Source organism: Acomys russatus, chromosome 15, assembly GCF_903995435.1.
Source record: "Acomys russatus chromosome 15, mAcoRus1.1, whole genome shotgun sequence".
In the NCBI taxonomy this organism is placed as follows: domain Eukaryota; kingdom Metazoa; phylum Chordata; class Mammalia; order Rodentia; family Muridae; genus Acomys; species Acomys russatus.
Window position 1 is genome coordinate 59,261,638 of NC_067151.1, and position 15,730 is coordinate 59,277,367.

The 15,730-nt window shown below is 36.4% G+C and overlaps 1 protein-coding gene across 1 annotated transcript in view; it reads left to right on the top strand.

The window, feature by feature from the left end:
* The window catches only part of Lrba (LPS responsive beige-like anchor protein), a 540,702-nt gene that overhangs the window by 87,616 nt on the left and 437,356 nt on the right, over positions 1–15,730 (top strand). Inside the window, exons 17-22 of the mRNA XM_051157393.1 lie at positions 640–737; positions 2,821–2,913; positions 4,304–4,412; positions 4,965–5,046; positions 7,283–7,406; positions 7,849–8,041. Of these exons, the coding sequence (XP_051013350.1) occupies positions 640–737; positions 2,821–2,913; positions 4,304–4,412; positions 4,965–5,046; positions 7,283–7,406; positions 7,849–8,041 (699 nt within the window). The remainder of the gene's footprint in view (positions 1–639; positions 738–2,820; positions 2,914–4,303; positions 4,413–4,964; positions 5,047–7,282; positions 7,407–7,848; positions 8,042–15,730) is intronic.

A 15,730-nucleotide genomic window follows, 5' to 3' on the forward strand; every position in this document is an offset into this window, starting at 1 on the left:
TATTTTTTATAAATAGTTCACATTTGTAATAGAGTTAAACTTGCTTAGTTGAAAATTAAATGGGTTCAGATATCTCTTTTATCTTTAACTAAACTATTTATTTATTTATTTAATGAGTGTATGCATTTTGCTGACATGTATGATTCCTGTATGTTCCTGGTGCCTGTGAAGGCCAGAAGAGGGCATTAGATCCCTGGATACTGGTCGTGAGCTGACATGTTGGTGACAACAGCAAAAACCAATTCATTAAGTCAGATACTCCATTTCTGTAGAATATGCTGCAGGGATATTATGATATAGTATAGCATAAAGCCATTCTGTCTCTCTAAGAAAATCTCTGGCTTTTTTTTATGGTATATACTTAGTTGTTTCTTTCATAAATTAATTAGCTATTAGTTAATTAACTTTGCAAGCTGGTAGGATGATATGTGCTTTGAACTGTATATTTAAGGTATAATTATAAGTAAATATTTTACTTATAATTAAAATATTTAAAGAATACCATTTATTCAAAACTGGTATATTATAAGTTTTTCTACTTATTTATTTAAAGTTGAAACTTATATTGTTTTAGAAGTACTTAGTATTTGGAGAGTTGATTTTCTTCATTTTATTTTTAATTTATTAAAATAATTCTAGGACGACAATCTAATGGATGTCTTACAGTTGCTTGTTGCATTAATGGCAGAGCATCCTAACTCCATGATTCCTGCTTTTGACCAAAGGAATGGGTTACGGTAAGAGTTAGCATTTGGAGAGTTCTAATTATATTTACTATAAAACATTTCATTGGAAATGCTAGATTCTTAAATATGAGACATTATTTGATTCTAGGTTATAAAAAAGAGTTTATTGCAGGAAATAATTTAATTTAAGATTTTTAACTCGATTAAAATTAAGATTATTTTATGATTTTTTGTGAATGAGTCTTAAGTTCTGTTATTACTCTATTTTTTATGCATATACTATTAAATGCAGCAGTTTACCTAGAGAGATGCTATCTTTTTTTTTTTTTTTTTTTTCCTCTCCTTATTTTTTAGACAGGGTAGATTAGACTGGTCTTGAATTTACTGTGGTCCCTCTGCTCTTATATCTCGAGTACTGGGATTAAAGGTCTGCACCATCTGTGCTGGAAGGTTCAGAGTACTGGTTAAGAGTACTGCTCTTCCAGAGGTCCTGAGTTCAAATCCCAGCAACCACATGGTGGCTCACAACCATCTGTAATATGATCTGATGCCCTCTTCTGGCCTGCAGGTGTACCTGCAGGCAGAGCACTGTATACATAGTAAATACATTAATATTAAAAAAAAAAAAAAAGGTGTGCGCCATCAACTTGACTCTATCTTAATTTTTAAGTTAACATAAAATTCTAATTTTGTCTTTATAATAAGTATTTTTGTAGAAAAGAATGCTGTAATAAACCATTTGATTTTTACTTTTGTGTTTATTCATATAGCAGAAAGCTTTTAGTGTTCTTTTAAGATTAAAGTAATTTTATTTTTGAGAATTTATTATAAACTTCATCCTTTTAGTTGTGGTTTTAAATCTCTTTTAGTTTTGGAATTATTTCATTTAATTAAAAATTTTTATTGTTTTAAAAATTATTGGGTTTTTGTTTCATTATATATATTTTTAACTTAACTATTTTTTGACACTTTCATATATGTATAAAATACACTTTAATTACTCTCATCTCATTCTTGTCAATTTCCCCTTCTCCCTAAGAATTCTGCTCCCACATTCATATCTTTTTGTTTGTTTTGTAATTTACTGGGCCATCTGTGTATCTGTAGTTGTGGAATATGCATAGTTTTTGGTTGGATTCACAAGTGGATATAACCTGAAGACAGTGACTACCTCTCTTCCAGAATTTTCTGTAGCCAGTAGTTCAGCAGGGAGAGTTGGGTCCCCATGACTCTTCCTTATCCATAATTGATGACAGGATCTCGTTGGAGCCTGGGAGGGTAACGAAAGCTGCTATGTCAGACCCAGAAGATGGCATTTTAAAGCTCTTCTCCTTGTCTTCCAGCTCCTAAATGTTTTTTCTCTATCGTGTTCTGTAATGTTCCCTTGAACTTTCGAGTGTGTGGTATAAACGACTTGTTTATGTGCTCAGCAGTCACCTGTTCTCAGCATCTTGAGTAGACCTGAGTCTCTATATTCACAACCGCTCTGCAAAGAGAGGCATTTGTCTCTGGGTATAAGCATAGATATTTTAAAAGGCAGTTTGACACCATGTCAATTTGACTTTACAACAGTAGCAAGCTCCCCACTAGGGCCTGTGGATTTCCTAGCCATGTATCTCTCGTTAGGGTTACAGTACGTGCTTGGGTTTTAGCCCCCACTTCCTGGTGATCCTTCCTAACTTAGCTTCCTGAGTGCTGGGGTTTCAGGCATACGCTACCACACCTAATAATCAATTAGTTCTAAAAACTAAAATGTACTACCTAAATATGTCTTTTCTGATGATCACACAGTACTAGTCCATTCTTTTATTTTTCATGGTGATAATAATTATTTATAAACTTACAAATGTACTACCTTTAAACAGTTTTTTGAGCCAGGTATATACAGTAAGATTAGCATATATGTGTGGGCCTCAGGAGTCACTCGTGTGTTTTGGAAATTTTAGTTAACTCTGATTTGTTTTCACTGGAAGGATCTGTAGATCCTTTGATCTATAGATAAATAAATGCGTTTTAGATATCAGAAATGTATATTGAATATACTTGTATGTTATTTGAAATAAGTTTGTAATGATATTAACATTGAAAATTACATTTATACTAGTTTTTTTTTTCTCATTTTTTGTTTATTCAGTGTTATCTATAAACTTTTGGCATCAAAAAGCGAAGGAATCAGAGTACAGGCACTCAAGGCACTGGGCTATTTTTTAAAACATCTGGCCCCAAAGTGAGTATGCATGAAATCTAAAATCAACTGTTGTATATTAAATATTTAAAGCTTTGGAATAATATTTCCATTCTGTGATTCCTTTAGTTACTTTTTTGTTGTCATGCTGATTACTTCATTTTTATCTATAAATTGCTATGTGAATTTAATGCCATCATTGCACATTTTAAACATACAACTGGGACTGGAGAGATGGCTTAGTGGTTAAGAACACACTGTCCGCTCTTCCAGAGGTCCTGAGTTCAATTCCCAGCAACCATATGGTGGCTTACAACCATCTATAGTGTGATCTGATGCCTTCTTCTGGCCTCCAGGCAAAGCACTGTATACATAGTAAATAAATAAATAAATCTTTAAAGATACAACTGGATAAGAGTATTTAGGTTCTGATATGCAAATTATTTAAGTTATTTATGTGTCAGGTTTTCATGAGAATTAGTGTGAATGCATTGAAGGCTTCATTTTGGTGAACTGAGTCACCCTGTGCATTATCTGTATCATTTACCTTGATACAGTCACCCAAATGTGACAACCAGCATATTCTATCTGTTGCTACAGTTAGGAGGTAGAACAAACAGGCCGTAGTAAACTGCAGTCTTTCTGAACCCAGCTGCTACCTGCATGTAAATTTTATTACATCACAGCCAGGTTATTATTTGCATACCAGGGAATGTTTTCATGGTCTAAAGACAATGCTGAGATATGATAGAGACCATATGATCCTGAAGATTTCGTGGGTTTTTTTTTTTTTTTTTTTTTTTTTTGTATTTTGATTTGTTATCTTGAGACAGGGATTCTCTGTGTATCTTTGGCTGTTCTGGACTCGCTTTATAGACCAGGCTGGCCTTGAACTCACAGAGATCTGCCTGCCTCTGCCTCCTGAGTGCTGGGATTACAGGTGTGTACCTTCATGCCCAGCTGATCCTCAAGATCTTAAATATTTATGGTGTAGAAAAAGTTTGCTAATCCTAAGGTAGAATTCAAGTATGTGGTTTCTAGTTTTAAAGTTTATGCCTGTAATGTTAATTTTAGTGCACATGTTTCTAGTTCAGTTTCTTAAATTATTCACATTTTTTCCCTTTACATTGTGATTCTGAGGCATTCATGTGCCTTAGATCATTGTCCCTAGTAGGGCCCAGAGCTGGCAGATGGCAGCAACAGATAATTGCTCTCAAGAATTTAGTTCACATTATTGCTATGGTGTAACATAGCTCATTTCTTTTGCCTCATGAACGTCAGTTATGCTTATACTGTGACTTGCATTGAAAGTTCTGGGTTGGAAAATGTGAGAGTAATTGAGTTGGAATTTACAATCAGAGAAAAATGTGTTTCCTCTATCTATTTGTGAACCCCCAAACTTCATTATGTGACTCCTTTCATGTTTTCTTAGGAGAAAAGCTGAAGTCATGCTCGGGCATGGATTGTTCTCTTTGCTAGCTGAGAGACTCATGCTTCAGACAAATCTAATCACCATGACCACATATAATGTTCTGTTTGAGGTAAGAGTGTAGTTTGAACTTAATTATTAATTTATTATGAAAGTGTCAGTATAATTGTCAGCATTTACATAAAATGAGATCATTGGCTTATAATGTATCACCTTTAAATTATTTATATAAAGGTAATATGGCTGCATTTTCAAAGTTTATTATTTATGAGTTACTAAGTAATCTAGTTATCCCTATTTTGTGTTTGTTCCATTGTGTTGACTATTTGATATTTCATTTTACAATGAAGTAAAAATGTCATATGGTGTTAAAGGTATTATGTGTCTGATATATTTAGCATGGGAAATACAGGGTTATAAGAGGTTCTATTTTTGAGACAGCATCGCATTCTGAAGCTCAGGCTGTTTCAGGATGTAGGTCTGTAGCCAAGACAGGCAGTACAGTCTCGGCAAATCTCCTGCCTCAGTCTCCCTAGAGCTGGGATAGCCGGTGTGAGCCCCGTGCCCAGCTGCACACTCTGAGCTTTAGTATTGTGCTTGGAGTTCCTTAGTGGCTTTGCTCACCCAGCGGTTGTGCTAAGGAGTCTGTTGTTTACCTTTGCAGATTCTTATAGAGCAGATCTGTACTCAGGTGATACACAAACAGCATCCAGACCCTGACTCCACCGTGAAGATACAAAACCCTCGTATGTATTTTATATACTTTACTTTTTCTGCTTTAAAAATAAAGTCTGTATGAAAACACAAAAGTTAATGTTATTGAAGCAAGTAAATATTTTCTTAAGGAATGATCGCAAGTTTTATTTATGCTTTTGTTGAATGTTACACCAAATTGGTGTTGTAATTTGACGTATATAAAGGTTTAGAATTGTATTTATATGATTTGGTTTAGTTTTTTTCCCCCTGACTTTTTTCAGGAAAGTTTTTATTATGTTATTTAGTAATGAAAGGTTAAATTACATAAACAATGGGGGAGAGTTTTTATTCCAAATTACTGCCATTATAGGAATGCCCAAGTTGATATGGGAACACGGTTCTACTTAATTTAGAATTCTTACACACTGGACATGTTCATTTCTCATCTTCTTTTTAAGATCATGTCATCAGAGTAACTAGTTAGAAGACTTTTAAAATTTCAGTTACATTTTATATGGGGAGTAATTCTAAGATTAAGCTAGCTGCCCTTTGTGTTTCTGTGTACAGTGTCCTACACATACGTATATCATTAAACACAGTAACTTAAACTTTCTAATTTTAATGTTTATTTATTTATTTACCTATTTATTTTTTGAGACAGAGTTTCTCTATGTAGCCCTGGCTGTCCTGGAACTCACTCTGTAGACCAGGCTGGCCTCAAACTCAGAGATTTGCCTGTCTCTGCCTACTGAGTGCTGGGATTAAAGGGGTGTACTACCACTGCCTGGGCCATCATATCAATTTTAAAAGCACGAAACTTGGAAGTTCAGTTTCCTCTGCTTTCCAAGACATATGATGCCATTTATTGTTCATGGTAAAAAGGGAATAATTAAAATGTAAGAATTTTAGAAAATTTTATCAACTTAGAACATAGTGCTCTAACATAGCAGCTGAGACTGGATAATTCAAAAGAATAGAATTTACTTAAAATTTTTTTTGTATGCTCAGAGATCCAAGCTGAAGGTTCCTTTATTTGGTCTGGCGAGGGCTGCTCTGCCCTCTAAGGAAGACAGAGCAGGCAAGTTGAAAGTTGCCCTGGAGCCCTTATTGGAGAGCCCTGCAAGGCCTGATGACTTTTAAAGATCCCACCTCTTAGCCTTGTCTGTTACATGGGTAGTAGCACTTGCATTTTGGAGAGGACCCATTCAAACCATACATACTGTTTAACCTTTTACTGTCTGACTGACTCAGGGAACACGGCCAGTATCACGTGCTTCAAGACACAGTTCCCCTGGCGCTGGAGACTGTGGCTCAGTAGTCAGGAGCGCAGACTCTTCTTTCAGAGGGCCTGACTTTGAAGAGAATAAGAAGTATCTACATTCTGATGTGGAAATCCAATGGCACTGTTAAATGTGTTTCATTTTTTTGTATAGGTTTAAAACTTCATTTCATAAAGGAAAAGCTGTGTGTATATCATAAATTATTATGCAGCATGAGAACTTTTTTTTTCCTTAAGATTTTGAATATAGTGGGAATTTTTGTTTATTTTTAAGATCCACTTTACTCTTTGGTGAAGACTAAATGTTTTGTTTATTTATAATTTAAATGTATTGTTGGACTGTATGAAGCATAACTCTGGCGGGGTGTAGCTTAGGGGTAGGGCACTTGCTTCATCGTGTCGAGGCCACTTGTTGGAGAGGAGAGGCCATCAACGTGACATTAAACCATTGTCCTGTTTATAAATTCTTTTTGTTGTTGTTCTTGTTGTTTTGTTTTGTTTTCAAGGCAGGGTTTCTCTGTGTAGCCCTGGCTGGCCTTGAACTCACAGAGATCCAGCTACGTCTGCCTCCTGAGTGCTGGGATTAAAGATGTGCACCATCACGCCTGGCTTGTTTATAAGTTCTTTCTAACAAATATAAGTTCTTTTTCTATAAATTTAAAAATTCTTTATAATAAATTTTGACTTAGCACATTTCCCCAATTTTTGTAAAATGTTTTTAGTAGACATTCATGAAGATAAGCTCAAGAAATTGTTTTTTGTTTGTTTGGTTTGGTTTGGTGTTTTGAAACAGGGTTTCTCTGTGTAGCCTTGGCTGTCCTGGACTCAATTTGTAGACCAGGGTGACCTCGAACTCAGCGATCCACCTGCCTCTGCCTCACAAGTGCTGGGATTAAAGGCGTGCGCCACCACATCCGGCTAAGCTCAAGAAATTTTTTATATTAATCTGCCTTCATGAATTTTTTTGTATTGTTTGGTTTTTTACTTATTTATGAACTGTCTTACAGAGATACTAAAAGTAATTGCGACCCTACTTCGAAATTCTCCCCAGTGCCCAGAGAGCATGGAGGTTCGCCGAGCTTTTCTTTCTGACATGATTAAACTGTTTAATAACAGTAGAGAAAACAGGAGGTAAGCTGCAACAGAAACCATTCATTTACAGCACTCGTGCCTACCTTAGATGATGATTCCAGTTTCTTAGAAAAATCCTTTTTTATAAGTGTGTGTAAGTAACTCATAGAGTTAGAATGTTTATTATCACATTGTTAAAACTGGTTTGGGTGTACTATTGATAACTAGGGCCTCTCCCCTACCTTACCTTGAGATAGGTTTTCTCTGTGTAACCTTGGCTGTCCTGGAACTTACTTTGTAGACCAGGATAGCTTCCGGACCCACCTGGCTCTGACTCCTGAGTTCTGGGAATAAAGTCATGTGCTACCATACCCGGCCTGGTTTGTTTCTTCTTTCCTTCCTTTTTTCTCCTTCCTTCTTTCTTTCTTATAGACCTTTTCTCTTTAGAATTCTCTGGTCACTGTATTGTTTTTAGTAATTCAATACTTTTTTTTTCTTTCAGGAGCTTGCTACAGTGCTCTGTGTGGCAAGAATGGATGCTTTCTCTCTGCTATTTTAATCCTAAGAATTCAGATGAGCAAAAGATAACAGAAATGGTATATGCCATATTCAGAATCCTGCTTTACCATGCAGTCAAATATGAATGGGGCGGCTGGCGAGTGTGGGTTGACACCTTATCTATCACACATTCAAAAGTAAGTTGCTTTATGAAAGTGTTTTTTATTTTAAGTACCTATAATTTTGACTTTACTCAAGTAAATTATTGATATGCTTTGAAATAAAGGAAAAAGACAAGCTGTTTTCTGAAAATATAGTGCAGTTAAAAACAAATAAAGCATTAATAAAAATATTCTTAACTTATTTAGATATGAAAGAATTGTTTTCAAGTGTCAGCATTATGTGTGTTTAAAAGTAAAATCAAACATGTCATAAAATATAGAAATTTATATATCTTCTCTGAATTTTTATTGTTGTTAGGAAGTTTTGAACACAAGGTGGCGCACCATCTTCAAAGATGGGAGATTTTTTTTTTCTTTTTTTGAGACAGGGTTTCTCTGTGTCTCTGTGTAGCCTTGGCTGACCTGGACTCACTCTGTAGACCAGGTTGGCCTCAAACTCACAGAGATCCTCCTGCCTCTGCCTCCCTGAGTGCTGGAATTACAGGCGTGCACCACGGTACCCGAGGAGTTTGTTTTTCTTCTCTTGTAAATAATATGAAGTTGAATGAAAAGGAAAGTTCTGGCTTATATTTGCACTTAGTGAAGGTCAAAGTCAAGTAAAAAGTTGGTTTCAAAGAATCAACTCTTTTTCTGTTTTTTAACAGTGTTTGATATAACCCAGGATGGCCACGAGTGATCTGGAACTTGTGACCTTCCTGCCTTTACCTCCTAAGTGCTGAGTGGTAGGCTTATGTCACCTCTCCGAGCATGCTCTTTACTTTTTTAGTTTTAAAAAAGTTATAATGAAATCATCCAGATATTGAAGGATACAAAGAGCAATGTGCCCAGTACTTATTGTTTATAAAGTTCAATGCCCTTCCCAAATGTCGTCTAAATTATTCGTCCTATCTCCTGCCATCACTCCCCACTAACATGAATTGATGTTACTATTTATATATTTTCTTTATACTCTTACTGAAGTATATACCTTAATATGTGTGTGTGTGTGTGTGTGTGTGTGTGTGTGTGTGTGTGTGTGTGTGTGTGTATATATATATATAATTTCTTTCTTGGTCAGTTCTAGGAATTGAACCTAGTGCAGTGTGTATGCTGGGCAAGATCTCTGTCCTTGAGTCATACTATCAAAGTTTTACCGCTCTTAACAATAAATAATGTTCTTTTTTTTTTCAATGCTTAAACTTAAGGTTAATGCTATTATACTTAGTGGGTTTTTGCAATAGCATACTAAGTGGCTTTTTGCAAAGTGCGTTTGTGCCCTGTTTACAGTCACTCATAACTGACTCCTCCAGTTGTGGTCATATTCTCAGTTGCTTTCCCTTGCAGGCTTCAACTTTGTTCTTCTGTCAGCTGATGAGCAAATCATTTGTACCTGGGAGTTTGTCTAGGTGTTTAGAACTGTGATGTGTAAGCCTTTGTAGGACAGTGTGATTTCCCTGTTTGTCTAGGTGTTTAGAACTGTGATGTGTGAGCCTTTGTAGGACAGTGTGACTTCCCTAACTAGTGCTGCATTTACCTTCTTAGTACATTTTGTTCTCACTGATTCACATCGCCTCATCACTTCTTCTGTAATTTAAAACATTTGCCAAGTTTAAATTTTTAACTGAAGTATCATCAGGATCTAAGTTTTTGTTTTCTTATTGTGTGGTTCCGTACGTCTTTAACGCTGGCAGCCAGAATGTGAAATGCGGAAGGGTCTGTTAGAGGACCAGGTTCCATTGCCGGAACCCACGCCAGGCGCCTTAACTGCCTGCAACTCCAGCACCAGGGGCCTTTAATATCTCTGGCCTCTGAGGGCTTCTGAATTCACATGCACTTACCTACATGTACACACACACATCATTAAAATCATAAAAAAGCAAATCCTAAGAAAATTATCGGGAAACGAAGATAACTGATTTCATGAAGTGCCTTTGTTCTCTGCATTAAAGTTTTGATTCTAATCAGTTTGTTTAGCTAACCATGAGCCAAGGACAAAATCCTCCTGACATACTGTTATAAATAAAAACTTGGAACAATATCACTCCTGTCCGTATATCTATTGATATGTTGCTATTCTTCACTATATCACTCTTATAGCCCCACTGTCTAGAATGTGATCCCGTGTAGGCGCAGGTTCCATCCCTACATACCTTATTTTGGTTTGTAGTGTGAGTGCTAACTGTTTCACCTCTGTCCTAGTGGGCTGTGCCTGGTGGGCTGTGCCTGGTGGGCTGTGCATGGTGGGCTGTGCCTGGTGGGCTGTGCCTGCTGGGCTGTGCATGGTGGGCTGTGCATGGTGGGCTGTGCCTGCTGGGCTGTGCCTGCTGGGCTGTTCCTGGTGGGCTATTCCCATTTGGTCTGATTTACTGTTAGTAGGTTTTCAACCTTTACAGAGAGATAACGAGCAAACCTGATTTGCATTTGAGTCTCAAATACATTTGAATTAGATTTCGGAGCTATATGGTGGAATTTGCAGGTTAGGAAAGTGCCAAGCAAGAAGCAGATTTTGCCCCCATGTTTTTTAGTGTATGTGACTTTACCTTAGGAAGGATGGTTAGGCGATGTAGCCTTCAGGTAGATGTTGAAAGGTGACCACAAGACTGGGAGTCTGTGAGATCTTTTCAGAGGACCTGTGACGCTCTCCTTTCCAGCTATATAACTCAACGGGGGTGGAATTTTCTCTGTAGATTTCTACACAAACAATATAATGCCACAGATCCCATGTAAAATTATGGATATATCAGTCTAAAAATAGCATGTTGTTCCTCTCCATAGACAGTTTATTCTTTCTTTTCATAACAAGTTAGGTTAAAAATTTATCATCATCATCATCATCATCATCATTATTATTATTATTTTAACTTATGTCTACCTTGTCTTTCACTGATACTGTGCTTAAATGTTTCCTAACTTCCACTACTGGACAGGAAACTGCATTGGCTGTAGGGTTATAGTTCTTTCCAAATATGCCACAATGTGTTAAATCTTTACTTACAGTCCTTTCTATTTGCCCATATCCTTCACATTGTTTAAGACCTAACTAAATGATAACCCATCTGGTCACTAGTCCATGAATTCACAGCATGTAACTTTTGTTAGTGTCTCTTGTTAGTCCCGACTCGTGCATCTCATACTGTGGCTTGAGAGCTAGACACTTGGTATGGTCTGTACCTCCATGACTGCCTGCTCAGCTTTCTGCTTCTCTCTCGCCCTTCTCTGTCAGCCAGTATCAGCACCTTGCATCTTTTTCCTTTCTCTCCAACATCTCTACTTAGTCTTCACCTCTGGCCTTCTGCTGGCAACCTGTTTCCCTTCGCGCTGTCTGTTCCTCCTTCAGTGGAGCTGCATCTCTTTCATCTCCACTCCTTCCTCTGAGCTCTCTGTTGTTTGGTTGGTTTTTTCTCTTCAGCATTCCCAGTCACCGTGTACCCAGGTCTCTTTGTAGTTATCTGCTCTTTCTTTCCAATATTTTAATTTTTTCTTTTTCTTTCACTCCCTATATGTATCCAAGAAGATCCCCACACAGATATTATCATGGAAGGTTTTCTAATGGAAGATAACATACATGTAAAAAGAGTTGTATACAAGGTTCAGGGCTGAAAATACCACAGAAGAGAGACAGACAGTGAAAGGAGTGGTGGCTTCTCCGTGAGGTTTGGGGAGTCTGTGGAACAGGGGAAATTGCACAGTCTTAAGGAGTAAATCGCATTCATGCAGATAGAAATGGCTTGACTTTCTGAGAAAAGTAGAGTAAGCAAAGGCATAGAGTGTCATCTAGAACATGTGGAGATGCGTGATTCGTGTGAAGAAGAAGCTGCATGTGGCGTAGCAGTGTGGGCCAGCACTCGCCACGCGTGGCCCTGTGGCACCCCCTTGGTGACGTAGCAGCGTGGCCCTGTGGCACCCCCTCGCTCTCTGCTAATAAAGAGAACTCTTCTCTTGTACCTTAGCAGCAGCTACTGAGCATTTCTTCGTGTTGTCCATAGAACTGTGCTTGGTGCTGAGTTTTTGGCAGTGACATATTAAGCATTTGTTGTAGGAAGGGGAAGTGAGAAGTGCATTATTGTGTAAAGCTTCTTGATTTACTCTGTGTATGATTAAGCAACTCTGTATTATCCAGAGGCCACAAGTAGTGTTCAGTAGCTGCTTATGAAAGCACCTATGCCATGGCCATTCACAGTATGATGTTGGATCACTTCTTCATGGTAATTTAGGATGCATATTTTGTTTGTTTGTTTTTTGAGACAGGGTTTCTCTGTGTAGTCCAGGCTGTTGTGGACTTGCTTTGTAGACCAGGCTGGCTTTGAACTCACAGCGATCTTCCTCCCTCTGCCTCCTGAGTACTGGGATTAAAGGCGTGTGCCACCAGACCTGACTAGGATGCATATTTTATTATAGATTCTTTGTCCAACCTCAGAGTCTCAAGGGATCAAATGCAGAGCCTTGTGCCTACTATGCAAGCTTCCTACTACTAAGCTATACCACAGGCTGTAAATCTGTATTCTAACATTAGCTCTTTGCCTTGAGTGGTGGTGTATGTATGCCTATAATCCCAGCTATTTGCAAGGATGGCAGAGGATAATTCTTTTTTCAAGATCAGCCTTGCCGCTAAAGAGACCCAATTCCAAATTATACAAACATCCATATGTGCATATGCATGCACACATATACACACACACATACACGTGGACACACACAGACACAGACAGATGGCATATACACACGTGTGCATAGTCATGCTTGTGCACATATATGCATTTCATACATTAAAACTTCTCATACTCAAGGCTTGAATGCTATTGCGTGTGTGTAGGAAATACTCCTGTTACTTTCATAATGCAGCATGATACGCTTCACTCCTTAGAAGAGAGTATGTGGAAATGCGGAACGCTTAAAGAAATGGAATATGTACCTCAGTTTATAATCTCTTAATAGATTTTTAATTATTAAAAAAATCTGTTTACTTTTTGTGAATTTAAATATAATACAAAGAATGTTAAAGGGAGGAAATATATTTGCAAGTAGTTTTTTTTTTTTTTTAAAGACAGATTATATAGAATAAATATGGAGTGGTCAGAGAGAAGAGGCAGGCATTGTTTAGTTTGTATTTTTCTTTACTTCAGTGCCTTTTGATTTGAAACAGATCTTAAAACTGCTTTGCAAAGAAAATAATTGCTTTAAGGAGAGGCCTTGTGTCTACTTTCCGATAAAAGCCAGTCCTCTGCCTCCTTTTTAAAGGAAATGCTGACTGAAATAATTGTGTAGTATTTCTGTTTTTGTATTTTTAAACTGGAGTAAAACTAGATTGGCCCCATTTTTGCCATGATGATACATTTTTTTTAAAGTATTAAACCGAATTGTGAGTGGCAAAGAAAAGCTTGTTTCAAGTTGGCTCTTGTAATTTCAGCTTTTAAATTTAGTTCTACACATATATTTTCATTTTCTTTTTGAGGATTTTCTTCATTGATTAAAATTAAAGGGTATTTCTTCTCCATAAAATTTATACAAAATAATTTAATTACATACCACTACATTCATTCTTTTTGACTTTGAAATGTTATTTTAAAAAGGGACAACAGAGGCTGTTCATATGAATATCTAATAGAATACCTAATAGAGTTCATATGAATATCTAATGGGATAGGTGTGAGTTATTTAGCTAAGGAGATGAACAGTTTGTACGTGCTAAAAATGACGTTCTTGTAGCCATATTCTCTCTCTGTAAAAGTATCTATTTAAAAAAGCATCTTATGTACTTTTTTTTCATGTGGTATTATATTTATAGTATATAATTATATAATGAAGCTTACCCTTTGCTTTCTGCAGTTATTTTGGGTCTCACTATAACAAATTTATATTCTAGCTCTTGATGAAGAACCAATGTGTAAAGATCTAAGTTGCAGAATCGCACGGCGTTTGCTTTTGCAGTTATATCAGGATATATGCAGCTGCTATAAAAAGCCAAAGAAACTCAATTGCAATTTTATTGTTCAGTTTGATAGATTTCCTGCCACCTTTGTAGCAGGGAGGCTGTTTGTCATTGTGTGCTGTTCCACCAACTGCAGAACTAGGTTTTATAAGCAGTAATAGGCTTCTAGCAACTGCACTGGACTGCGCACTGCGGGCTGAGGGTTTCAGATGTGTGCCCAGCAACCTGTGTAATTTCATTGTCGTCTATGTTTTCATCTTTAAAAACTTTCCTCCTTTCTAGAGAAGGGTGAAATCTAATACAGTTAAAAACAATGTTTTAATTTGGTATGCTGAAATGCTTCTACTCTTTAATTAAACTTTAAATTAAATTATTCCAGATTGTGAGAATGACCCCAAAACTCCTTTTAAATAGACAGTGTATTTTTTTTAGATCTGTGTCGCCAAAGACAAAAATAATGAACAAGTAAAAATTAATCACACTTGAATTAAAAGCGTAATGTGAATTAGATTGTGCTCAACTGGATGAATTTGAGTAAAATATGTAAAGACCTTAAATTATTAAAGTATTTTACTGTTAGCACTCTGAGAAGTTGTTTAATTGTTCACTTTAGTCATGTTATAGACAAAATGTTGGAATAATAAGATTAACTGCAACCCATTAGGGAACTTCAAGAGCCAATGAGATGGCTTAGTGGGCAACGGTGTGCACTGCCTAACCTGCTAACCTGAATTTGATCTTTACGCTCATAGGTAGAAGGAGAAAATTGACCTCTACCTGTGCTGTGGAGCATGAACACACATGTGCTCATACATAAGTAAAATGTAATTTAAAAAATAAAAGGAATGTCAAAGGTTATAAATTTTATGTTTCACAGATTACTTGCATTTTATGCTTGATTGGTGAAGTATTCTTTTAAAAATTTAAATAAAAATATTTTTGTTATTTCTTTTAAAATTTAACAATAACAGGAAAATTAGAACCTACTCTAAATTTATGCACCCCAAACCCTCAAGCTACTCAATATTCAAATATCTGTGAACGAATTAAGGGTGGTGTTTCAGTAAGAGCTTCGGGTTCACTGATCCATATGTATAAATATGCATATACAGGTAATTATTTTCTTATAAAATTGTGGTTATACTCATAATTTTTTATGCGCCAGTTTCATTTATTAAAATTATTATTTACATTTTAGTTGTTATATATTATTTGGTATATGTACTATGTTGTACTATGAAAAATAAAGTTAAAATCTTTGGCTTTTATGTAACATCTGCATGCCAACAGAGCACTCACTGCCCTAGGAAAGAGTGCTTGTATTAGTGACTCTCTTTCCTTTTTTTTTCTGGTGTGCTCCAGAATTTTATTTACAAGAAGTGATTGTTAAAAAAACAACAACATACAAAACCCAAGCCTCTAGTAATTCACATTTTAATGTGTTACATAAATGTTACAGTTTCTTACTGTTAACCAGTGATGCCCTGATTTTGTGTGTGTGTGTGTGTGTGTGTGTGTGTGTGTGTGTGTGTGTGTGTGTGCACGCGCGCATCCCTTTTATTATGCTTTCAGAGTTTCTGTAGAATTTCCAGAAAGAGTTCTGTATTGCAGAATGTTTTATCATGTATTTTAGAATGTTTTAGTAGTTGCACTAAACTGCTTTCTAAAATTTTGGTAAATTTATATTCCAGATTTACATGTAAGCATGTGTTCAGATTTTTCAAGCAAATAAAATCGACCGCATGCATGATCAGGCATATTCAGGGTAATATGGTCAGTCTTGTGCCTTCTCTTAG